Source organism: Dermacentor silvarum, chromosome 11, assembly GCF_013339745.2.
Source record: "Dermacentor silvarum isolate Dsil-2018 chromosome 11, BIME_Dsil_1.4, whole genome shotgun sequence".
NCBI classification, from domain to species: Eukaryota; Metazoa; Arthropoda; class Arachnida; order Ixodida; family Ixodidae; genus Dermacentor; species Dermacentor silvarum.
This window is the reverse complement of record NC_051164.1, coordinates 67,771,420-67,797,706: the sequence shown is the minus strand read 5'-3', so window position 1 is coordinate 67,797,706 and position 26,287 is coordinate 67,771,420. Positions and strand designations below refer to the sequence as shown.

General features: G+C 44.6%; 1 protein-coding gene across 2 annotated transcripts in view; it reads left to right on the top strand.

Moving 5' to 3' along the window:
- The first annotated feature begins 269 nt into the window (after nucleotides 1–269).
- LOC119433195 (dual specificity protein phosphatase CDC14C-like) overlaps nucleotides 270–26,287 on the top strand; it is a 56,052-nt gene continuing 30,034 nt past the window's right edge. The window contains exons 1-10 of one of the 2 annotated variants that reach the window (XM_049659035.1): nucleotides 270–899; nucleotides 8,813–8,985; nucleotides 12,582–12,674; nucleotides 15,620–15,699; nucleotides 16,432–16,498; nucleotides 18,016–18,166; nucleotides 20,795–21,024; nucleotides 22,617–22,756; nucleotides 23,367–23,667; nucleotides 25,652–25,779. In XM_049659035.1, coding sequence (XP_049514992.1) covers nucleotides 848–899; nucleotides 8,813–8,985; nucleotides 12,582–12,674; nucleotides 15,620–15,699; nucleotides 16,432–16,498; nucleotides 18,016–18,166; nucleotides 20,795–21,024; nucleotides 22,617–22,756; nucleotides 23,367–23,667; nucleotides 25,652–25,779 — 1,415 coding nt within the window. In that variant the 5' untranslated portion in view covers nucleotides 270–847. The remainder of the gene's footprint in view (nucleotides 900–8,812; nucleotides 8,986–12,581; nucleotides 12,675–15,619; nucleotides 15,700–16,431; nucleotides 16,499–18,015; nucleotides 18,167–20,794; nucleotides 21,025–22,616; nucleotides 22,757–23,366; nucleotides 23,668–25,651; nucleotides 25,780–26,287) is intronic. The other variant, XM_037700342.2, reaches the window with a different exon arrangement.

The window sequence follows — 26,287 nt, the reverse complement described above, 5'->3', positions numbered from 1 at the left end:
TTACACGAGGCGCTCGTTTGCAGCCTATTTGGATAAGCCAAACACTCGAAGCTCTGAAACTACGTGCCCGAGTCGGTATACTTGGATGTGCGCACGTTTCGGGCTCGGTGTTAAAGGCCGAAAGCGCATCAAAGGGTTGCGCGCGGCGCAGTTGCGAGCAGCAGCCGCAGCCAGCGAGTTGGGCGTGCCGCCGAAACCGAAACTGCCGCAGCGGCCCGCTACCGGTTTTCGCTCTTCTCCTGCGTGGTGCCCTTTTGCGCAAGGGGGGCGCGCGGCCACGGCGGCGGGACCTCTACCCGCGGCTACCCCCCTTCGCCGCCGCATAATCACCGGCGCGTGTACGGCGGCCACTACTCGGCCACCCAACACACCTGCGCCCTTCGCGTCGGCTTTCTTCTTCCTTTTTCTGCCGTATTCGGACTGGGTAATGGCGGCCGGAGAAGGAAGAGCGCGCGCCAGCCTCCCGATTGGCCGCGCCGGGTCACGTGGCACTCGTTCGAACCCGCTCACGGGCCCTTTGAAAATTTCTCCCGATGACGGCGGCGGGTGGTGGAAAGATGGCCGTGCGCTGAGGGGCTAGCCAGCTGAGCTGCAGCCAGCGACCACCACCGTCGGCGGGTGACAGGCCGCCCCAAATTACGGGCTTCGCGTGGGCTGCGTCGTGCGGTCGCCGTGTTGGGAGGGCAACGAGAAAATCGGCCGCGACCGCCGCCCCTCGGAGTTTCGGACCCTCGCCAGGGGTGATGCGCTCCCGGGCAGCCGCCGTCAGCTGAGCGCGGCAGTACCAGCGCGACCCCGTCGTCGTCGTCGCCGCCGCCGCTGGGACGACGGCTAGCTCCCGAGCGCCATGGAGGACATCAAGAGTGACGCGGTCCTCCACATCGCCGAGATCATCACGGGTGAGTCTGGACAGCTGGCCTCTCGGTCGCGTCAAACTTGGCGGCGCTTGTGACGCTGAGAAGAGATAGGGCGACTCGCGCACGCCCATCGGCCCGCGGACCGTTTTGGGACGGCGGTGCAGCGCTCGGGTTTCGCGGGTCGCGCTGCGCTGGCCGATGGCCGCGCACGCCAGCACACGGGGTCGCTCCGCGGTCTGCGCCGCGTGGACACGACGTCAGTCGCGACTCAAAAGGCCGGAGTGTCATAACACGGGCTGCTGCTCATTCGCGTTGCTCTTCCTGGAGGCGTGCCGTTTACTCGGCTCAGGGACACCCCTGGGGCAAATCGCGCGCATCCTCGAGCTTTAGTTTAGCGTGAGGTAGCGCTGGATCGGCGTCGCGAAGCTCTCAAAAAGAGAATGGCTGCTGAATCGTGCACGATCGGCGATGCGCTGCTGCACGGCGGGGCACCGCATCGAGGCCAGGTAGTACGTGGCGGGAGCTCGCTGACACCGCGATCACGGAGCGTGCTCGGTTTTGCGCGAAGGCCGTCGCGGTTGGAAGACTCAACGGGGCCCGTGCGCTGCAGCGGCGCTCTTGCTGTCTGGAGGCGTAGTTTCGGTACAGCTGTAGTCTATACGTCGAGAAACCGACTTATTTCTGCAGGCAGCTGATTTCTGCCGTTGCAAATGAGAGACCTTACGGAGTTCACAGCTTCTGTCGTTGCACGCATGCAGTGGTCCAATTAGCAGTTAGCACAAACCCGATTTTAGTTTCTTTTTCGTTTTCGTGGTTATTATTTGGTTGGCTAGTAGGTTATTAGACTGACAGCTCAAACCACCTAGTGATCGATCTGAATCTTGAGGAGGCAGTGGCCTGCCTTACCTTTAGCCAATATAGTGTGTACTGCTTTAAAAGGTCGATATTCATGTGCAGTGCATGCACGCCGCAAAGCAGTAACGCACAGACAGCAGGATCGAGATAAGGGGTAGGTAAAGTGATCTGGGTTTTCATCGTCACATTGGTACTAATTAAGAGACTATATTGGCTATATTGACATTCCTTATGTGCACACAGCAATGCTGCCATAACAACACAAGTGCATCCTGCACTTAGCAGACGTTTCTTGGTGAGAGTGTGGGAGCAGTTGAACAACAGTAATTTGAAATGCACTCTAAACTTCACTCATTATTCGCTCTGTTTAGTCTGTCACTCCCCACTTATTTGGTTGAGGCATGAAGTGGGATGCTGCTTTTGGCCAGCTTGGAATTTTGGGGTTAGTCATTTTCCATCTGATTATGGGTGACTGGCGTTTCTCTATTGCAAGCCTTCAGTATTGCTTACTGCCAGATTGTGGGTCTGGCACCATGATTTCCTGCTCCTAAGTCTGCAAAAAAGAGCCATAAGACCTTCAGCTACAGAGATCATATGCATAAACTATTGATTCAACACACCATTATTAGCATTGATTTTCTTTTTTTAATACAGATTAATATATTCCCTGAGATTCTATGCACCTATAGTGTCTCTGAACATCTCAAGGCTCCTTCTAAAGTGACATGCAAACTGTATTCCTAGGACGTAAGAGACAAATTAATGGTTAGTTCCTGTTAAAGACAAGTATATCAAACAGAACCTGCAATTTATACTGTCTACTTAGTGAAATATGATGCACTAGCCCATGATGTTAATACTTTTCCTACTGGTTGCTTCAAGCTAAATCTAGATGTTTCCAGTAATACCGTTTTCTAGTATTTGATTTGTTTACAGTATTTGTTTTCTCTTATGTCCTGGATGGTTGAAACATTATTTCTTCACTGCATGCTGATGTAGATGTAGTAACCTGCAGGCTGTCACTGCTTGATGTCAGTTTGTACTTGTTTTCTTGCTACTTTCCTGTAGATTTTCTCTGGGGCCCATTCACAAACCAATGAACAAAAGATATAAAAGAATAAATAAATGAACAAATTAATTCATTATGCTCATACAGCAGTTGGTGCACATAAAGGGTAAATGACTTGCATCATTTAAGTTTTGCTGGCAAAGGGTGTAGGCCTTTAATGAAGGAAACATTCATTACTTCTGTAAACTTGCAGGACTTCCCTTTGGCCAAAAGACAATGTAGGCTGTTTACGAGCGCTTGATTCTGCTAATTCTTCTGAACCTTCTGAATTCTTCTGAATTCTTCTAAACCTTCTGCTAATGCACTTTTTTCTATGTTAGTGGCATACAACAGGGAGATGTTTTTTAAAGTTCACTGACTGATGTTCAGCCCCCAAGTGGCACCTATGTACTAAACCACCACTACTGCAACTGGTAGTGTGCGTGTGAGGAATCAGATTTGCATCTGAATATGTTTAATCTTGCTTGAACAAGACATTTTTGAGAGTGAGGACTTTCAAATTATCATCGTGCTTTCACCATCGGTATGGTGAAGTGATCAATGTGTGTTGTGTACTGCTGCCTGAATAGAATGGCAAAAGCTGGATTTCAGAGACTGAGAAATGAATGGTGATAAGTGCAGGCTGAGCCCATTGTTTTGTAGAATGGGGCTATCAATAGCTCACATGCATGACACTACATAATTTCTGGTGACTTATGCTATATGGGCAAGGAAAAAATGTGATTCTATCAACAAGTTACAGAGCCATTAAGAGGACCATGAAAACTGAATGTTAGTGACCCCCTTTTTTTCTGTGGTTGAACAGAAGACTTATCGAAAGTGCCTAACTGCAACAGTGACTCTGACAAGTCTCGGAAATAATGTTCTTTCTATAAAATTTCTTGTAATAAGCATTAGGATGCCTTGCAACACTGATGTATTTTTTAGTGCTATGGGACACTGCAAAAACTAACATAGCTTTGGCAACATTAAAAATGTTCTGTGGGAAATGTGTTTGCAGTCTTATATGCTGCCACAATAACTTCTGCGCTAAATGAAATACACAAATTTTTCCTTTCTTTTGGTGCAACATTCTTATGCAACCCAGCACCAGGTACTCGCTGTAGGCTTGTGCCACTGACAGGTGTTTGGAGAAAGTGTTCACGACGAGTGAATGCAAAGATAAGTCTTTGAGATAGGTAGAAGCAAATAATGTTTGAGAGAGCCAGCAGTGGATGAAAGGTTCTGAGGATTTTGAGGGAGGCAGGAAGGGGAGAAGGAAAGGTGCTGATTGATTGAAAAGAGGGGGTTGCCAAAGCAACGTGCATTGAGGTTATGAGAAGTGCTGTAGTGTAATGTTCATTCTCGAAACAGCGCTAAAAGATGGGACGTGAAGAAGCAAAATACAAGACAGTGCTGGCTGTCAACTGAATTTTTGTTGGAGAGAGGAAACTATATACTATAGGGGGGCAAAAAAAAAAAAAAAATTATGGGGTTTTACGTGCCAGAATCACGATCTGATTATGAGGCACGCCGTAGTGGGGGACTCCGGAAATTTGGACCACCTGGGGTTCTTTAACGTGCATCTAAATCTAAGTACACGGTGTTATACTACAGGGTGATACACAATATTGGTGGTGATAAAAAAATGCGCAAACCACCAAAAAAAACAGGCGCATTACTGCAGCTTCAAGGCCATGACACTTTTAGAAATATTTATTATCTGACAGGGTGGTCTGGCTTATGTAGAATTCAGCTTCCTTGTTGATAAGATAAGCCTCAATAATTTCCCTCATCTCTTGATTGCGATCCTGTACAATATTACAGTGTTGTCAAAGTTTTTGTTGATGCTTCGTACATTTGTTCACCACCAATGTGTGTTGCCCTATACTATGATGATGATATGTACAGATGAGGAAGACGAGATGCGAACATTGTGCTCACAATATATTGTTTTATTTCTTCAATAAAAATTCACTTGATAGTTAGGCTGTCCTGTCCGTCTTTTCGCTCGAATGAACCAACACCAAGTTGCCCGACTTTCAATACTACTGTAGTGGAATGCTGAAAATAATTTTGAACACCCGGGGCTCTATGACATGCACCTTAATCTAGTTACACGCGTGCTCGACCCTGCTGGAATGCGGCTGAGAATCAAACCTCATGCTCGCCAGCAAGATACCGGGGTTACTTTGTCACTGTGGCTGGTAAGCATAAGTTTGAGGGCGTCAAAAGGGCAGATGGTAAGGTGTAAAAAAAAACTCTCTGCCGATTTAGTGGTAAATACAAGAGAAATGCGTTGGGCATTACGTCACACACTCCTCTTTGCCCTCATCCATGATTTAAACCGCGTTCACCACATTGTATAGTGTTGTTCAGTTGCTCACTCGACACATGACCTGCCTCCTTTAGGAGCGAAGTGCAACTGACAGTGAACTGGAGCAGGCCACTGTCACACACACACACACTCTCACTCACTCAATCTCTTACACACACAAACACACCCACTCTCTCTCTTTCTCACTCACTCACCCTCTCTCGTCTAAGCTCGCCCATCCCCTCTCCACCGTGTGACCTGCTTCTCACACTTCACGCACATACACTTACTTCCATTTTGGCATTCCTTGTTCTAATGCATTAATAATCTTTGAGATAATAAAAGTGGTGATGATGGTCAAAATTTACTCTTTGAAGTAGTCGAGAGCTGGGAAGGAACGAAAAATGCAAAGTGTAATCTTTGAGGCAGTCAAAGATTGAGAATCATAGATACAAAAGGTCATCATATTTGAGGGAGTCAAAAGTGGGGGTAGTATTCGAAATGATCTTTGAGACAGTCAAAAGGCTAGAAGAAGGAGGACAAAAATATGATCCTTGAGGGAGTCTAAAGAGGAAGAGATATTCATAACATTATCTTTGAGGGAGCCAAAAGATAAGGAAAGGCGAGAAAAATTATTTGTGGAAGTCAGAAGTGGAGATGTTCAAAATAGTCTTGAAAAGGGAAGGAGAGAAAATGGATTATCTCTTGAGCTGAAATGCCAGGTGGCACCGAGCCGTGTGTAGCAGACAGTGTGAAAATATGCGGAATGAGGACAGGGCCACTTTTATGTAAAAGCTATCCACAATATACACAAACCATATCAAAGTGGCAAAAGCAAAGACTGGTGAAAAAATTGTGAGGTCATATGATATGGACTGCGACATTGTTGATGCAGGCTGAAATCTCCTCTCAGATAACTTTCTGCTGTCTCTCTGTGCTGATAAAGGATTTATGAACAATGGTTCTCAGCAAAGTAACCCCTTATGTCATAATTTCTATCTTTCTTTGTTAATTAACACACAAAATTTCTTATAATCCCATAAAATGGGGCTTATTTCAAGCAATGCATGGCACAATTCATTCACCTACACCATAACCTAATTATGTATTTTTTTCATGATTGTCAGTCCCTTTATGTTTTTAATGCGTTTAATTTATTAGATGGTCATTCTCTTTAATGTGTAAAAGGACAAATTTATGTGCTTCTTTCACTAACACGTTAGCTATTGTGGATTTACTTGAAATTTGTGCACTGTCATATGTGCAGTAGTGTTGGGAAATAAAGGTGCAGCTTTAGTTTTAACACAGACATGTGCTATTTTGTAATTCAGTTGACAGTTTTTAACCTCTTCCATCATGCATGCATCATAATGTCACAGTGTAAAAATATTATCTTCGGTATGTAGATTTTTGTGAAGGCAGACAGCTGGTAACGAAGTGTTCACTATGTGATTATGCAGTAAGAGTGCATACGTCTGCATGAACACAGACTTAGTTGCCACGGACTGCATCAACACGCAATTAATAGGTTAATAGGTGTGTCAAGATGCAGTTATAATCATAAAATAGACAGCTGAGTGCCTGCTTAATAAGATTTTTATGACAGATGGCCACTTTCGCAGCTGCATAATGAGAAAAAAAAATTTGCAGCTAACATTCAAAGTGCATTGCATTTTCCTTGGAATCTTGACTTGCAGCTTCGCTTTTCACGCTCTGTGCAAGTGATTTGGCATCTTGCAGTGGCTTAATGACACTCTGCTGGTACATGGCATTTCTTTTTCATTTAACTTATAACAATTATTTGCGTCAATATAATGTAGCGATTCCTTTATCTCGATTCTATTCCTTTCTTGTCATCCACCGCTCATGAACGGTCGATGCTGACGAAAACAAAGATGTAGCACTGCTCGGGCCACTGACTTAGCTCAAAAAGAAAAAGGATACGGAATAGAGTTATGTCATCCCGACCTTTCTCTCAGCCAGTTGTCTTATGACTTCACATAGGCCTGCTTCAGGGAGGTGAAGGTTGTGTGTCCAATGTTGTTTACATAAGGATGATGTGATGCATCTGTATTTCGCACGGTTTTACACTGTTTCTAAAGCTTTATGGAGGAGGAAACATTTTATCTCAGCGTGGGTATCATTATTTCAGAAGCACATGCTAGCAATGGAACTTGAGCAATTTAAATTTGTCCACAAGGAACTGTTAGTCGTATGCTTCTGATATTTTAAAGTTGCATGCTTCTGATATTAATTCTAGATGATGTGATTGCAAGATATTGTCTGTATATGATATTTTTATGACTATTTACCACTCATAATTTATAACATATTTACATGCCTGCCACTTTTTACGATTTTATCGTAAAATGCTTGATTTTTAATGCTTGTTTATGATTATCGTACTGACTCATATATTTATCAGTTTTTTATTTGCATATATTTAGGGCTAAACCAATTTCGAAAATGTCAAATACAGTTGGCGAGAGTGATTCTTTTTCAAACTTTTTCAAACCCGTTCATTATGTTGACACGTGTACTTGTTTATCTTTCTCGGGTGACCGCGTTTCACCGTCTTAACAAGTGTTATCGCTCAACGCAGGACGCTGCCTGCATGTAGTCGGAAGTTTCTCGAATGTTATCGATGGTTCTATCCGCTGTCGCCACCGAATCTTGTGTAATCTGATTGCATGTTTGTGCGACGCGAATTATGTAATACTTTCTGGAAGACACGTGGGCATCAATGATTACTCTGGAACCTTCAATGACTCATGTATAAAAGCCGAGGCACTTGACCCGCAGATCAGATTTCTACGATCGCCCAATTGTGTTCACCGCTATCATTGTGCTTTGAGTGTAGCCTGTTTTTCTGGGCACAGGTTTGCCCAATAAAGAGTTAGTTTCGTCATTCACAGTTTTGACAGTCACTACCACGTGACAATACGGACCTGTCTGCATGGCAGCAACATTAACTGATAGAACTAATGTATAATGGCAACCGAATCGTCAACAGCCATTACGCAAATATTTCGTTAATAAATTGCGGCACAGATCATTGTTGCTGCTACTATATAGAGCAGAGTGGCTGTTCATAGCGTACCTGCAGGGCAAGGTCTGTGAATATTCAATGAACATTGAGTCAACATATTGAATAATCAACCAATTTTTGTATTTTTTAGATTTTCAGTGTGGTGTTTTTATATATCAACGTTGGCAGGTCTGTATTTGCAAATCGGTTTTTATACATGTCTATTGGTAGTAAATGATAAATAACTCCACTAGATTCACTGCCAATTACTTCCGAAAGTGTGCACTAATTATGAATAAATGATAGGCATTTAAGGCAAATAAACTGTAAAATATAGTTCATCAGATGCATTGGAATCCTTATCAGTTCTCACATTTATTACCCCTTGAAGTTTTTCTTTTGGATTATTCTTCACTTATTCAATGTTGATAGTTGTCTGTACTATTGATAGTGCTATTATTGATTGAAGGGAATTTACTTTAAGCATTTTGTTTTTGAGTCGCTCATGCTCTGTACATTGCTTGACAAATGATTTTTTAGCCTCCTTCAGTCTTTATTGTAGTTGCTGTCGAGGGCAGTTCAATTTTGGTACCATCTTCATTTTTCCCAGGATGAATGATTTGATTTGAAATGAGTTGCCCTCTGCTTGTTGTCACCTGTGCTGCCTGCTGTGACCTGTGCATTGACTGTTGTCATCTGTGTCGCAGAGCGGCTGTACTTTGCCACGGTGCGTAGCACGGTGAAGCCAGTCTCGGGTGGCCAGAACCACTTCTTCAGCGTCGACGATGAGCTGGTTTACGAGAGCTTCTATGCCGACTTCGGCCCTCTCAACCTGGCCATGCTCTACCGCTACTGCGTCAAACTGCAGAAGAAGCTGAAGGTGAGTGCACTGTCTCATTCTCGTCCAATACTTGGGGCCATGTGCGGAGATATGCAAGTTGTACAGGCATAATGTACAGCATGGTCTACTGTTCGAGGGCCCCTCACCAGGTTTGGGCATTGCCAACAGACAAGTGCGGTGGCCATCATGCCTGCAAAGCATCAAACAGCTGCACGGTGCCAAAAGGGTTGAAATTTCAAACAGAAGGCTGCGTGCCCTTCCGCTCGAGGTAGCTATGCATCCAGCCTGAGAGTCAAGGTCACACACACAAATGCCTCTATGTAAGATTATGCCTGCAACGTCACTGATTGTGGCAGGTGATTTCAGTAAATCATCCAATGCAGATTGCACAGTACCACTACTGGAAGTGCACCGCATGGCAAAAAGTAGACAAGGAAAAAAAAAAAAGGAAAAAAAAAAACCCTGGCGCTCAGGACGTAAATGTGACTCGTCCCTTGGCCTCCGGTATGGGAGAAGGCAAGGGAAGGAATGTCGCTTGCGGAGGTAGTCTAGGCAAAGTGTCTGCGTTGACAGTGAAGCTCGCTTCGTGGCACATTTCCATTTTTCCTATTTCCCCTAATAATGAGCCAATTTGAAAAATTCTTGTGGTAAAATACTGCCTAAAAGGTGCCCAGCAACTTCCAATGTATAACCAAAATTTGCAAAGGGGCCTGATGAGAGGCCCTTTATAAAAAAAAAAAAGTTGCGATTGACATGACATTTCTTACTTGGCAATTATTTTTTGCACTAACTGAACATTCAAGCCTTTTAAACCCTAGAAGAAATACTGGCGAGCATTGGAGCACTCTAATGGTATCTTCGACTGGTCGCATCCATCCCCCGAAGCAGAGTCCTGCAGATCCGCCGTTCCCCGAACTCGGAGGTAGAGGACAAGCACGCAAGCCGAACGTGTGACTCACTCTCGGAGGGCGAAATGGCAGATGCGAAACCACGTGACTACTGCTAACGTCCGATGTTTCGCCTATCCTAAGCTAAACCGGCGGATGCGCCGGTGGGACGACCGTTCGTTGAGCCGCCAGCATGCTGTGGCCTAGGTTGCCTATGCTACGGTGGACGGTCGCCAAAAACGGCTACGCTTTGCTGTGATGACGTTGCTGGAAACGCTCTCATCTCGTCGACTGCTCCGACGACACGGCGCTGAGCGCCTCAGAGCGCTCGACGCGGGAGGAGGGCAATCGAAAAGAACCAGCCGAACGCAAGGCACGCACCCTCTTTCAACCAGCCGAAGATAACACCGCTCGCGAGAGCGATCTAGAGCGCTCAGAGGCAACCAGTCAAAGATACCGTAAGTTACCATAGTACTTGTTTCTACAAACCAATTTCGGTACACGGAAGGTGGCTGCGTCGTGACACAAATGCTCACTCAGTTCCTGTAATCACCGTGGCTGCCTCTCAGGAAAAGGTTGATTACTGGCGAGAAACGTGACAGCCGTAGATTAGTTTCTTCAGTTCTGCGCGGAACCCTTAGAAGCATCAGTATGTGAGTGTGCTGTCATGGGTTTCATACTGATTTCTCATACTTAGGGGCCATTTTGGTGCAGGGAGAACTCCTGGAAACTCTAGCAGTACTTGCTGTTGGGCTACTTAGTGCATGTCAAACAATAATGAACTTATCGCCAAAAAACACGATCACAGAGAGGGTAGGACGTAAAGACGCTCGTCCTGCCTTTATGTCCTCCCCTCTTTGTCATCGTGTATTTGGTGCCGAATTCATTATTGCTCCTGGAAACTCACTTTGTTGGATCTTTGTTTTTTGAAGAATGTATTGTAATCCTTCCTTACTGATAAAAAAATTACTGTAGCTTGCACTGGAGGCTCAATGCTAGAGACAGTGGAGCTGATGGACACCTAGCTAGACCTGGCTTCTGGGCTAGGCTACGCACTACCAAGTCATCCCCAGCATTTTCAGGGATTTATTGATTATTCATTGATTGGCTATTGATTTGCTATTGCAAGGTATTGGCCACGTATTTGGGCTAGGCTAAGTACTCCAAGTCATCCCCAGCATTTTCTGTAATTTATTGATTATTGAATGATTATCGATTAGCTATTGATTGGCCATCGATTGGCTATCGCAAGGTATTGGCCACATATTTTGGCTAGGCTATGCACTACTAAGTCATCCCCAGCATTTTCCGGAATTTATTGATTATTGATCGATTATCGATTAGGTTTTGATTGGCTATCAATGACTGACTAAGCTTAAGTAGTCCCAACCATGCTTAGCTAGACTTAGCCAGGCTGAGCTTCGCTAGTTCACAGGGGTATGTGCCATTGTGCTTGGACCCTTTCTGTACTACCTCCAGGATTGGCCCACGTGTTTCTGTCTAAGACAGACAGATTACACTCGGCATAAACAGCTCCGCTGCTAAAAAATTATCTAGGCCCGAATAGACAGTTGAAAGATACTACGAGGTCATAGTCAACTGTTGAGGAAACTTGTGGCAGTGTCTACATCTATCTTCCAACTTTTGCATTTCTCTGGCTTACCAAGCCCCAACTCGCGCTAACAGTGGCCATTTATTCTATTGCAGAAGCATAATTTACCAGTACAGCCTAACTTGATGCTCCTCTTTACTGTCCCTTTAAGGGATGGTTTACGTGTCATAGAAATACATTTGTTTGAACCAAAGCAGACTTTGACCTGAGAAATGGATGCGGAGAAAAGTATCCTCAAGCACAAGCTGGCTAAGGTTAAAAGCATTAACCTTTGACATCAGCAAGAGAGTCTTTCCAAGCATTGGCAGTACTAAGCTCACCTGTTAAAAGGGTAGCGGATTGTTCTAGTTGGTATACATCACGTTTATTGTGAAGAATGGTAGGCGCGAAGCTAAAGCGGTATTCACATGAGGGAGAGAATCCACCTCCCCATGGCACGAAGAGCGCGCCACATGACTGCTACGCCAAGCTTTCGCCAAGTGGCGCAGCCCCTGAAAATGCTCCCCCATCCCTTGGGAGGGAGAAGTACCCAGCCTTCACTCGTGCATCTGTTTGGTGGTGGCAGGCGACCTTGGTGCTTTCCAGGGAGGGAGAGGACGCTCACCAGAAACAGTGTCACAGGTGGACTTCACTGCCCCAGGAGAAGTCCCCCCGATGTGAATACCGTTTAAGGAACACCACACAATGAGACAGACGAGCACTACTTCCAACTGAGGTTTATTGTGGCAAAACATGGATATAACTAGTAGTCTAACAAAACAAAAATTAGCAAACATTTTTATCAAAAAGATGGTGCAGAATGGTTAAAAAAATTATGGAACAATGCTTTTGCCTTATGCACACTCCAGTACTTCCCAGGAAGCTCATTTCCTTGTCCGATAAGGACAGTGGCTTACGCATAAGCCATGCTAATGTCATCTGCACAGCTTCTATGGTAAATGCGGGTGTGATTGCACCTGTGTCTGTTAAACCTATGGCATATGCATATGCAGACAGATCCCCAAAACTTATTGAAGAGTTCTGACAGGGGATGGGGCAGAAGTGACGTTTAACTATGAGCCCTGAAAAGCAAACTTCCCCGTTGATGTCCCCAGTGCTTGTAACCAATCTGGAAACCACTGCTCCTTTCTCTGCAGTCGTATGCCCTGGCCCAGAAGAAGATCATCCACTACACGACCAGCGATGGCAAGAAGCGGGTCAATGCGGCCTTTCTGATGGGCTCCTACTCCGTAAGTGCACGTGCCCCTGGTACACTTTTTGTGGCAGCTTTTGCAGCTTGCCATGTGTGTGCTTCAATTCACTGCAGTGTGAATTGCAGTGCCCCTTTTCACTGGTCAAGGTGGGTGTTTACTGGCCCTATGCTTTTAGCAACCTGTCATTGTTAGCTGCTTTGGCCTGATTCGTGATTTGCAGCACAGAGAAGACGGAGACAAAAAAAAAAAATAAAAAATAGGGGAGATGTGAGCACCGTCTATTTTGCACTGTAGATTGTGAATCTGTTCCAACTTGTTTAGTACAGTAGAATGTCGTTCATATGTTATTTAAAAAGAAAACGTTTGAAAAAATGTACTAACCGTGAAAACATGATCTGAAGTGACAAAAAAATTTGGCAGACTCAACTGTGGTTTACATCTACGTAATGCGAAGCATTGCATAAATCGTTGCGCCACGAGATGAGACGAAACAAGACAAAATGGAAACAAAACCATGCTGGTGGGCAGCAATACGATGCCGCCAGAGCAAAACATGACACTCGCTCACTTTGTGCCACCTGAAGCAGCAGCAAGTTTGAGTTATCACCTATTAAAAGTGTGCAGTACGCTTCCAACGGCACTATGCCACATGTGCTGTTAAACAGATAGGTGAAAATGCTTATTGCAATGAGTTGGGGGTGAATGGCGACGTGCGATGGCCTGTGAGGAGATTTCGAGGTCAGATTTGCTGGTAGTACTGGAAGAGGAAACTGAGTGCGTATCGGCATTTTTACGATGAGCACTGTGAGGAAGCCTCCCGTTGTGGGCGCCTGTTACTCTCAACTGCGTGTGCCTCGCACCGTTTTCTTGTTTGCACGGGATCTAGGGGCTGAAAAACTTACCATACGATTGCAGTTTGCCAATATGCTGTATGTTGGAGCCGAAAGATTGTTTTCCAGGAACGTATTAATCGGTAAAAAGAAGCGTAACTCTATCAGGTCATTTTCTTGCGTTCTCGATCGCGAACATTGGCACCGGGAAAGCGTAAGAAACGGGATCGTATGAACAAGGTTCTACTGTACTTCATTCTTGTTTTCATCATGTTTATTCTAAGAAGCACGAGGATTAACACAAGTCATGATAAGCATGCTACTGCTGCATTTGATGTCCTTGACATGGGCTATCTAACAGCCAGGCAGGCTATTAGCAGAGATTATATGCAGCTCAATCTGTTGACCCAGGTGCATACTTTATGGGGTGCATACTTTTTGGAGTGTGGATGGGTTTTGATGCCATGTTTCGTGGCTGGACGGTGGAGAGGGGTAATGTTGAAAGAGGGGCAGCGTTAAGAAGGGGATATTGTCGAAAGCAGGGTGCTTGCCATCGTCCACCGCCATAGCAGAGTGGACGCCTGTGCTCGGAGAGAGGACACATGGCCTTACGCACTGTGCAACATGACTCACAGCTGTGCGTCTTACACCTTTACACATGACAAAAGTGAGACAGAGATGGCTCTCAAATTTATTCAGAATACAGACAAGAGGGAGGAGTCGAGTTTGTTATCAACCATGTTTTTGACTTCAACATGAGCCTCAATAAAGCGAGGAATGCGACTTCACACTGATCACCCATTGCAAATCCCTTGACAAACAGTTTTCTCGTTTCCATAGATGGCACTTGTTAGTGGTGCCTCTTTGGAGTGTTGTCCGGCGTACTCCAGCAAAATCTAGGGGTTAGTCGATGGAACTTTTGGGTGTCCTCGAGCATAGAGTTTAGCATAGAGCATAGGGCAGAAACTTGGAGGTTAACAAAGAAGCTCGAGAACAAGTTGAGGACCGCACAAAGAGCGATGGAACGAAAAATCTTAGGACTAACATTAAGAGACAGGAAGAGAGCGGTGTGGATCAGAGAACAAACGGGGATAGCCGATATTCTAGTTGACATTAAGCGGAAGAAATGGAGCTGGGCAGGCCATGTAATGCGTAGGATGGATAACCGGTGGACCATTAGGGTTACAGAATGGATACCAAGAGAAGGGAAGTGCAGTCGAGGTCGGCAGAAAACCAGATGGGATGATGAAGTTAGGAAATTTGCAGGCGCAAGTTGGAATACGCTAGTGCAAGACAGGGGTAATTGGAGATCGCAGGGAGAGGCCTTTGTCCTGCAGTGGACATAAAAATAAAGGCTGATGATGGTGATGATGATGAGCATAGAGTGGCAGAATAAGACAATATTCACTCAAACTCACCATTATTTTCGCAGGCTATGTACTTGTACTCATGTGCAGTCACACCTGTTTGCACTCACTCACGTTTCTCCTAATGCCCACTCATACTCACCATTACTCACGTGTTCATAGTCACTTCAACTCGCACTTACAGGAACCCACTTAAGCTCATACTATCGTCAACTCTCGCCCGCCGACAATCATTCACTTTCATACAAGCATCCACTGAACTCACTGGCACGCGCTAATGCTTTATCTTGTACCTGTGAAATAAGTGTGAAGCGAGTATGAGTCAGTATAATCGTGGATGATTATCCTCATCTGTGTCCTTGAGAGAACTTGAGGGACTCGCTTGAGCTCTCTTTATGGACCCTGGAATATGTGATTTGAGCAATGGCAGCGTAACGATACATTGCCTAACATAACCAGGCATCATAAGTTTACCATCGTTGTACCATTGCAAATGAGGATGTGTGTCTGTCTGTGCTTTCCAAAATGCAAGTGTTTTTCTGTGATGCTGTATACCATTGTAAATGAACAAATATTGTCTTTTTTTGTGCTTTGTCTTATGCTGTAATGTTTCGTACTGGAGAAATTTTTAGCACCCCTTGTACGGTTCATTGTGCTGATTAAATTTGGGTGTTCATTGTACCAAAATGTCCCCCCCTCTTCTATGTAATGCCCGATGGGCCTTTAGAGTAAATAACCTAAAAATACAAACAAAACAAAAGCGGGGCTTTCTTCTCGTATGCAGATAATCTTCCTAAAGCGGACGGCTGAGCAAGCTTACAAGTCTCTCTGTGCAGGCATCATCACGCCATACATTTCCTTCAGGTGAGTTCTCAAAAAACTTTCTGCACTTTATTATCAGTGGTGGATGCGCGCGCAACTGGCTTGCATATTGTCACGTGCACATAAGTTTTACTGTTTTTTGCTCGTGGCCACTTTTCATCAGATTGTTCAGGTATCTGTTATTATTAATAACTGTTATTGCTGATTACTGTAATTAAGTTATCACTTGGTGCTAGATGGTGCATGCTGTTTCCGAAATTTCTCGAACATTGTTGCCACTTATCTAGCAAAAAAGACTTTCCTAATTGGATTGCACGCGACTCGTCTAGTATTGTACCATCTCAAACGTGTGAGCACCAGTGATTACCCTGGAATGTGTGTTGAGACGTATAAGCAGCAGATGTACTTGACCTGTTTGATTAGATTTTATGATTGACCACCGTGCTCGGCACTATAGTGGTAATTACCATAATTACCACTACTATTGGTTTTATTGCTTGTCTTTCTGGGTGCATTTTTCCCCAATAAAGAGTTAGATCCTGATTTGCACTTTCAGCGATGTCTGGTTCTTCACCGTTACTATGTGGCACTGTTGTATTTTATGTGGCGTTATCTGAGTGCTGACATTGTAACTCATGGTTGTCGCTGTTGAACTAGGCTAGTCCTGGATGTGGAGTTAAAGAAAGGCAGTGCTGGAAAAGGAGTTTGCGTTAAAGTTTGATGAATGACACAAGAGCCCCTTGTGACGCCCACCGGTTGCCTTCTCTCGTGCAGGGACGCGTCGTTTGGGCCTTGCACGTACAACCTGAGTTTGCTGAACTGTCTGCGGGCCGTCGAGAAGGTGGGTGTGCCTTAGTGGATTGTGTTAGCGGTTTACGCTCACTAACCTAACTTGGCAAGATTCACTGGTCTAGCATGAACTAGAAGAGCTTGATTACTGTAATGTCCTGATTCATCCCCCAATGACTGGCATCTCTAATTCAAGCCACAAAAGAAAGGTGGGCATGATGTCGTGGTGTAGCGGTAGTAGTTAAAAAAAAAAAAAAAAAACGAAGTTTGAAGAAGCATGGGGCATCACCAAGGAGGCCTAGATGCTTGAAATCTTGCTTGAGTGTTATTTCCAGAGAACCTTACTTGCCACCTTACAAAAGCTGTGATACGAGTATTCACCATATAAATTGACTGATGCTGGCAGCGAAAGAATTCTGATTATTGGGAGGTAGCTACACTATGTGCGGATGAGGTTTTTGAGAGGCAGGCAATAGCCCGGTCAACTTTGCAAAGTTACTTTGCATAAAATGATGGGTGCTTGTGATCATCGAGGCTGGGCAATGACTGGGGACACTTGTAGTGTGCAGGTGTGCTGGCTCTTGCCTTGCTTGATTTGTGGCGAGGCTTTCACTCTAGTTAATGCGATACTGACGTGGCATTTTCAACTTTTCATTTTTCGTGTTTGTACTAAACAAAGGTCCGAGCCCTCTCAACCTGAGAAAATATGCTGGCAAGCGTCTAGATGCCCTGAGTAGCTTACTATAAAATTTACAATAAAAACTTGCTATGAAATAAAGGAATGTATCACGATGTCGTGATAAACTGGCCTCACTCCATTCCTGCAATTGCTGCAGCCTCCACATGTGAGCAATCACAAGAAACTTCTGCAGCACTTGCATTTTTTTTTTTGAGCAACGTCACCATGCCTATTGCCACACAGCATTGCCAAGCATTGCTCCATTTCACAACATCACTATAATGTTCATGATACCTGATCTGGCATTTCGAGACCAACTTTACTATGAAATTAATACATCTTCATACATTGCTGTGTCATCCTCTCATGTGCATGAAGATTGTGGTAGAGTTTCCAGAATGATTTGCTGAATATGAGCCACCCGGGAAATCTTGTAGCATATGTCAACAGGTGTTCGTGCATGCCACAGTTCAGTAAAGTCAACATAATTCAGTACAGTCAACATAAAAGCGATTCTCCAGGCTTTTCATGTGTTATCGACTGTGAAGGTGATTGTGTGAGCAAACCATCCATAAGTTTAACCCCGGCTAGAATAGAACTAATGTGGTGCATCAAGATAGAAAGCAAAGGCAATGTGTGATATAGAGGGGTGCGGCTCATTCTATGATCTACCTATTCGTATAAATGTAACGCTAATGTGGCCGAAATAAAACTGTTAGTCCATGCTACTGCCTGTGTCCTGTTCTGGGTTTTGTGTTCCAAAACAGCGTGGCAAGAAAACTGAGGACTTGGAGTTTTTACAAGTTCGAAAATAAGTGTTGGTGCTCATTTAATCTCCAGGATCGGTTATCCTAGAGAGTGCGCGATGAGTGGTATAAACCACTATGCAGGCGGTTCTCCACAAATTCCTCGACTTTGAGACATTTGACCTGGAAGAATACGAGTACTACGAGCGGGTGGAGAATGGCGACCTCAACTGGATCGTGCCCAACAAGTTCATCGCCTTCTGCGGGCCCCACCCCAAGAGCAAAATTGAAAACGGTATGTGTTGTGCGTATGCGCAGCAATTTTTTACTCTTTGGTGGCTATTGTCTTTCATCAAATCACTTAATCATATCGTCCCTGCATTAGAACTATCAGTCAGTTAGATAGCGAGGTGGGGACGTTGTCGTATGTCATAAACGCTAGTACATTCCTGAACTGGTGGGAATGCCATCGACTGCTCTGGAATGTGTGACGGCACGTCTATGTGTATAGCGGAGCAGCGCTTTGTCATTTTGTGTTCTTGCTTTATCCAGTTCTTTTGTGCTGCTTTGACTCCGATATGTACCAGCTTATCCCTGTCGACGCTCTTGCGCAGTATTACTTGAATCTGTGATTGATGGCTGTGCTTACGCAGGGTACAAGCTCATCCAATAAATAAAATGAATGAATGAATGAATGAATGAATGAATGAATCAATCAATCAATTGGCACTCAGGTGCAGCATGCCAATGCTAGCTAATGCCACATTCATAGTTTAGCAGCAATGTCTGCTGGTGTGGCAGCCTCCTATCGCGCCGCGTCCTCTACCAGCGGTATAAAAGTGTTCGCCAAGATAAATAATTGCTCTTTCCGGCCGGTAGTCTCTCGCTTCCACTATCTTCTGTGTTGGTGCGCTACGGATGCCTGGCCGTTAGGCCTACAACCAGCTCGTTGTACGCCAACATAACACAGTTCAGTTGTTCTTCAGTCGTTCCCATTTGGCCTTTCTGCTTGCATTTGGTCTGTGCACCATCTCTACTCCTTGACGGTATGGGTTTGTTTATTTTACCTTTACAGTACACGCACATGTGCAGCCAGCACTGGTTGAAACGCAGAAAGCACAGCATTTGGTTTCTGTGCAGACTAGCAAAAAAGTAGTGGTGATGAGGAGTTGCGACTTGTATCGTAAACATTGTTCTTTTTTTGCCAGAAAAGAACCACCAACACGTGTAGGATGTTTTTGCTTTTCGCCCTGGTTGTTGCTTTTTGTGATATGTCTTTACAGTTGCCATTTTAGACAACACAACAATTAGTTTTTTTTTCTCGATTAACCTGTTGTCCTTATTGGTACACAATGAAAACACGCCTGCAGTGCCTTTGTTATTTATTATTGCCAGGCAGAGAGCTTTGCACATGTCTTTATGCTGACCACAGAGCTGTTCTTTTTCATTCTTCCAAATGAAGAATGTTATTAGAACTTGCCTTATACCGTACAGCGATCAAACGTGTGGATATGTTTGTTTAAACAGAGTTGTTCGCGACATGTAATGCATAAAACAGGCTGGTCTATCACAGCAGTGAAATCGGTGCTAATGTAAGATGCAGTGAAGGTGTCGGGTTATTAAAAGAGTGGTGTGATTGCGAAAATATTTTCAGTAGCGGGCCCATTCGGATTATGCGTGCCAGGTAATTCCAGATCTCGGCTAGAAATGTTTATCCTCTTGTGAGGGTGATACAGTCGAACCTGGATATATGAAACCCACATATAACGAAATATTGTGTATAAAGAACAGCAGTAAAATCCCCTTAAAAATTTTTGTATAAAATGTTTACTTTATTTATCGAATTACCTATATATTGAACTCTTTTTTTTGATCCCCTTCAGATTTGATATATCCGGGTTCGACTGTAACACTGTTGGTGGTGGTGGCTGTGCCTTGCGGCTGATTCAACATGCTGTGTATATTGAATTTGACACAGTAATGCGTTGGTGCAAATGGCCTTACATAAACCTCCTCAAATTTTGGCAAGGAACAGTTTTACTGATGGAATTGTTGATCTATAAACAAAAGTTCTTGAGGTCATGGAGAAATACTAAATCAGTTTAAACTGACCAATAATTTCTTCAAGCTCTACTTTCATAAATTTTTGTGCTAAGAGTTTGATTGCTAAATGAGAAAATTAAGGCTAAACTTCCATTTCCTGAATTTCATGCTGGCACCCCAGTGCTGTTATGTTAGCATAGTGTCAAGGGTTTCAGAGTATATTCTCCTATGTGGGCCATTGTGGTATCGTAAAAATTCTAAAAAAAAATTGTCTTTGGTTTTTTCGGAATGCAGTGTAGTATGTAGAATCTTGTAGTATGAAAAGTTAACAAGGCCCAAGCAGAGGCAGTCAAATTGATAATACCATAATGAGCTGGGTTGATATTATGATCGACGTTTCATATTTGCATGTTTTCTGGTTAACTAAGTTTCCTATTGTAGCAACATTTTTGGTGAAGCCATTGTACCGCAGTTAAAAAACCAACACAAAGGAGGCCTGGACACCAGGGGCGCTACAGGCTCAACTGATTTATTGGAGTCCCCTAGCCTAGAAAAAAAAAAAGAAAAAAAAAAAACACAATATTGTGCATGCGCTCAGGTTCAGCATAGCAAAGAAAGTCTAAAAATTGAAGCTCACTTCCAAATAGGCAGGTGGATGTGTTATTGACACAATCCGTGCCTCTCTTTCTGATATGGAAAGCATCCAAAAGGGGTATTGCGTGTTTGCTAGTTAACCAAGTTCCCTCTTGTGGTAATGTTTTCTGGTATTATTGAAGGGCAGTTTACTAATGTACTGCTTAGCTTCTCTTTAGTGTTACTTTCAGTGGTGTACATTGACGTTGGTGAGCTGAAAAAATAGCAACTGCCCACACCGTTGCAGGCCACCCGTTCCACTCGCCGGAGACGTACTTCCCGTACTTTCGCGAGCACAACGTCAGCACTGTGGTGCGGCTGAACAAGAAGATATACGACGCCCGTCGCTTTGCTGACCAGGGCTTTGACCACAAGGACCTGTTCTTCGTGGACGGCTCGACGCCCAGCGATGCCATCATGCGTGAATTCATCGAAATTAGCGAGAACACCCCTGGTGCCATTGCAGTCCATTGCAAGGTAGCCCTGGTCTTCCATTTTTCGTTTGATCAGTGCCTCCCAGACACGTTCAGTCCTCATAAGTTCAAACTGCATTGAAAGTTTTCAATCTCATTTGAAGCTTGTTACATCTTCAACTATAGCAAAATTGAAGTCAAGCATGCTTAAAGTTCTGTTGCAGACCTCAATCTGCATTGAGTTCTATCTTATCGACTGAAGCATGCTAGAAAGTGCCCATGTGACAGGGGTGTTACAGCATAGCCGTAAGCAGCTTTTGTGAGGAAGCATGCAATGTGAGGACTGGATGGTACTGTGAGTAAATGCTGTGATTGGGTATCTGTGGTCGCTTATAAATGGCATACGTGTATGATATCTCTGCGTCTTGTTTTTTTGTCAGTGGCTGTCAATGACTTCCAGAGAACTTGTCACTAACTATTGACTATGTTCTAGAGGCATTAAAGTGCCACTGTCATGGCTGTTAATCTTTTTTTAACAACCAGTGCATGGTACTACGGCCAATTCTTGTGCGTGATAACGGTTGTACAGATGCATTAAGAGTTTCATGGCCATGTCGTCTCGACATCAGTGCGCACAAAATTGAAAAGTTGTTTGTAGCAGCCATAGATGGAAGTGCCCACGAACCAAAAGCAATATTGTCATTTGTCCTTGCCTGCTTGTGATAGAATTTTCTTTTAACAGCTCACTTAGACTAGCAGGAATCTTTACAATTTTTTATTGACATTCATCTCAATATTTGGGTTACCTTTGTATATTGAAAAAATGTTTTATGTAGACCATTTGCTCAGACTTAAAATGGTCAATACTACAGCTGGATGGTGCATGGCTACGTAAGGGTTCAGCAGGACAGGGACAGGACACGTCAAAAAATTGCAGCACAAAGCGCTTGTCTTGCCTGTCCTTTCTTGGCTATTGCTGGACTCTTTGACACTCGTGATTGCTGAAATGCTGGGCTGGCAAACTCCAATTTTTAACTCACAAACTGGCCGATCAACATTGCAGTGAAATGTGTGGCTGCTGGCAGTGTACAGTTTCCTTCAAAAATTACTAGTGAGAACTCTGGTGCTGGCATGTGCAGAAGCTGCGAGTGTGGCTGATCAGCCCCCGTGGGAATGATGGTTAGTGCATGGAGTTGCCCAAACTATGTCCCCCTGGCTTCGAACAGCTGTGACTTTGAAGTATTGATCATATTAAACAATGTATACTAGCCTTGTAAATTCAGTGGTTCACAATGGTTGTGCATGCGCCCAGAGCCATTGCTTTTGTGTGTTTAGGAAACGGAGGACTTGGAAATTTAGAAAGAGATGAACTGTAATAAATAATGCCACAAGAATGCTTGAAGCCATAACAACGAAGATTAGACAAATCCACGTCCCACGGTAGCTGAACGACCGCAGCACCCTCTGGTAATTCTTGTAAGAAACTCTACGGCTGGCAGCATGACTTGCTTTCTTGCTTGGTCTCTTACTCGTTTCTTGACTAGAGGTGTGCTGACCTTGTGAACTGAACTTTCCAGCGATGGGTTCTTCAAGTTCGCCTGTGCATGCTAGAATTTTCTGCACGTTTGATCATGGAGGTTGCCTTGCTGTTTGCAGGCTGGCCTTGGCCGCACGGGTACCCTGATAGCGTGCTACATCATGAAACACTACCGCTTCACGGCGGCCGAGGCCATCGCCTGGATCCGCATCTGCCGGCCAGGCTCCATCATTGGCCACCAGCAGCATTGGCTCGAAGAGTAAGTGGGGCTACCACATCCTATGCCTGTTTTCGTGCCGACCTAAAGCAGTTATTTCTATGCATTTCAGCTTGGATGTGCCTTGATTAATAGTTCTTGCTGCTCAATATAATGGCTTGAACTTAAATATAGTGGCCCTGCGTTGCACTGATCCTATCTCAAGAATTGCCTTCGCAACTTGTACGAGGCTGTTCTTGTGTGGAATGCTAACTAAACTGCTGGCAATTCACCGGCCAAGCCAAGAGACTCATGCTTTCTGTCTTAACCTTCTTTGTTATTGACAGCTGACTATTATTTTACCGTGATAGCTGTTACGAGCTCTCTAGGCAAAAAATTACGCAGCAGCCATCTGATATCAAAGCCAGCTGGCTAGATTCCTGGACGCATGAACAGGCCAACAAGAATGGTTTCATGTACACTTCAGTGCAAACCACACACAGACATAGACAGAAAGGACGGGACACAGCGCTGTGTCCATCCACAGCCATTACTAAACATGTTTTTGAGCTGCAGAAAAGACCATAGCAGGTGTCACTGTAAAAGTTGGCCTCTACGCTGAGCATGCACCGTGTTCGCAGTGCTGATGGAAGTGTGCGGCCGTGCGTTTCAGGAAGCAGCACTACCTGTGGCTACAGGGCGACCTACACAGGTCGCAGCTTAGCGGCAGCCAGCAGCAACAGCAGCAGCAGCACGCCAACAACCTCAACAACAATGGCAACACAGGGCCCACCACGGGCAGCGCACGCCGCTCACTGTCGCCGCACAACCGCAGTGTGTCCCCACCGGCCACGGCGAGCAACAACCGGCGCGGGTCGCCCCGGCGCGCCATGCCGTCGGACACCGAGGGCACGGTCAGCCACATACTGGGCCGCTTCCACTTGACCGACAAGAGGACACAGCAGCAGCAGCAGGTGACCATTGGAGACTGACTGTTGTGGCGTTTATTTAGTGCGGAAAATTGAACTCCTGGGCCTAAATTTGTCCGAAAAGTCGGTTGTGAAAATGCACTAGCTCTATGGGAACCCTGACGAGTGCACTTGTGAAGTCCGGAATAACCAACAAGTCAGAATTTTTGGAGTTCGAAAAGGCCGTTGGCGATGTAATAGGAAGTAGCAATGCATGCGAATGAGATGAGATGTCAAGTAATGTAATGAATGTCTCGTGAGCGTGCCGGCGTCTTCATCATCTTTAGCGCATGTTAAGGTGACTGCCAACTTCCTCCTCAAAGGCAACCGCTACAAAATTTCACTAAATTAGTTATAAATGAAAAACGTGTTATTATTGAAGCAATTGTGGCAGAGCTGCAGGGCTGGTCTAATTTTCTTATTACCAGCCTTGAAATGGCACCTCAGCAGACAAATGCATGCACCTGGTGGCTAGCGGATGTGACGCATATCTTGGTACATCACCTCCGAGATTAGATGTTGCTGCAGGCGGACATCTAATCTTGGAGGCCATGCTGAGGACGGGGAGGCCCAGTGGTTCTCAACGTTTTGGATTGTGTGCCATTTCCTGCAAGCAGTAATGACATCATATATTTTTTTTTTGCCAGTTTTAGTATTATTGTATAGACTCGTGTAAGGGCCGCACTTTTTATTCACAATTTTGACAAGGTGCGGCCCTTACACAGGACCAAACCTTTTGGTTTGGTCCTGTGTAAGGGTCTCTGGGGGGCTAATGGCTGTAGATACTAAATGCCACTACTAGATGGCTGTCGCCACCTAGTAGCGGCATGTGGAAGTGCGTAACGTGCGAAAATTTGCCGATGCGTGCGCGTGCGGCATGGGGCGCCGAACTAGATTGCTTCTCTGTTGGGATCTTTTTTTTTCCAAATTTTGGGCTGCCAAGTTGGGGTGCCGCCCTTACACGAGTATATTTGGTAAAACTGTCATCTTTAGCAAAAACTTGAGACTTATCCGCTCACATTTAAAATGGAACATTTTGCACAGAGGCTGCTCTGTCTACGCTATCTGAAACAGGAATTTTACATTTTAAAATTTCAGTGGAGTTGACCTTTAAATGAGTGTTGACTTGGCAAGCGTCATAGGAGCCAAAATAACTTGCCATAACTCAAGAAAGCAGGTCGGTACCCATTGAAGGTGCCCTGAAACTCTTTTTCAACATAGTAAAAAAATGCGCTGTTGATTTGTTGACGTGGCCCCTGTGAACATGTGAGTCGAGCATTATTGCACTGCATGCAGCAGGGAATCTACAATCTTGTGTCAAAAGCAGTGAAAAATTGCTTGCTCACGCTTGTGCAATATCATCATACAGCATCATCGCAAGCAGCTAAATTCCCAACGGCTATTTGATTTAGGACCTCGAATTTTTTTTACAAAAATTGGCAAGCCCTCACAAAGTGGAAGCACAAAGTTACAAATTCATAACCCTGCACAAAAAACAGATATCGTGCTAGTCTGTTGGAGCATCTCAAGTGGACACATGTGATACTCATAAATTAGTTGCATATCTCAGAGCGGTGTACTATAAAGGCCAATTTTATCCGCTTTAGATGTATACTATTATTAAATGGCATTTTATGCTGTTGTGACATTGTTTTTGGGAGACTTTCTTGAAGTTTTGCTATGTTTAAGAATTTTTGTAAGAATATTTGTGTCATGAATTGGAAATTCAATTTGGAGAACACCAAACCGAAATCTAATTGCTACAGCTGCTAGATTATAGCTTTTCCTTTTATACGCAACAAGCCTTATCAAAACTGGCACAGTGGTTGTCGAGAAGAATGATTTCTCCGTTACCATGTATTTAGATAGAGCTTCCTAGCCAAAGCTTCCTCTTAACAGTGTTGGTAGGCAAAGAGTGACGCAGCTTCATGTTGAGCATTGGACGATGCCGCTGGACTCGTTGAGCAGCGAGTCTTGTTTCGCTGTGCAGGTGGACCGAGCCAACAACAACACGATGGCGGGCGACTCTGAGGAGGACCTGACGCAGGGCGACAAGCTTATGCGCATCAAGGCACAGCGGAGACACCCACGCTCCCTCACGGCTGGCACTCCGCTCACGTGAGTGCCCAGCTCTTCTGTGGGCGTTTCTTGAAAGGAGGTAGTGACGTGAAAAACCTTGTGTCCCACTTCTCTTGCTTTTTTTAGGTGGCTGCTGATTCCATAATCATGGTATGAAGCTTCAATTCTAGGGGTGTGCGAATAGTAATATTTGAAACTGAATTGAATAGAATAATGAACAGCCGACTTCAAAATTACACATGAAACGGTGTTCACATTCTATTCTATTCATAACGAAAGCAAATAAGCAGCTCGTTCGCAAACGCAGGACTCTAAAGAATGCAAATGATTGCTGTACAGTCAAACCTCGATATAACGAACCTCAATTTAACGAAATTCGCAATGTAACAAACTATTTTTACTTCCCCATCTTAGTCCTATTGAATTAATGGAACCTCGATATAACAAAATTCTTGATATAATGAAGTTTTTTGCAGCAAGTTCAACTTCGTTATATCGAGGTTTGACTGTATAGCCGGTGAAGTCCTTGAGCAGCATAGCCTGCTCC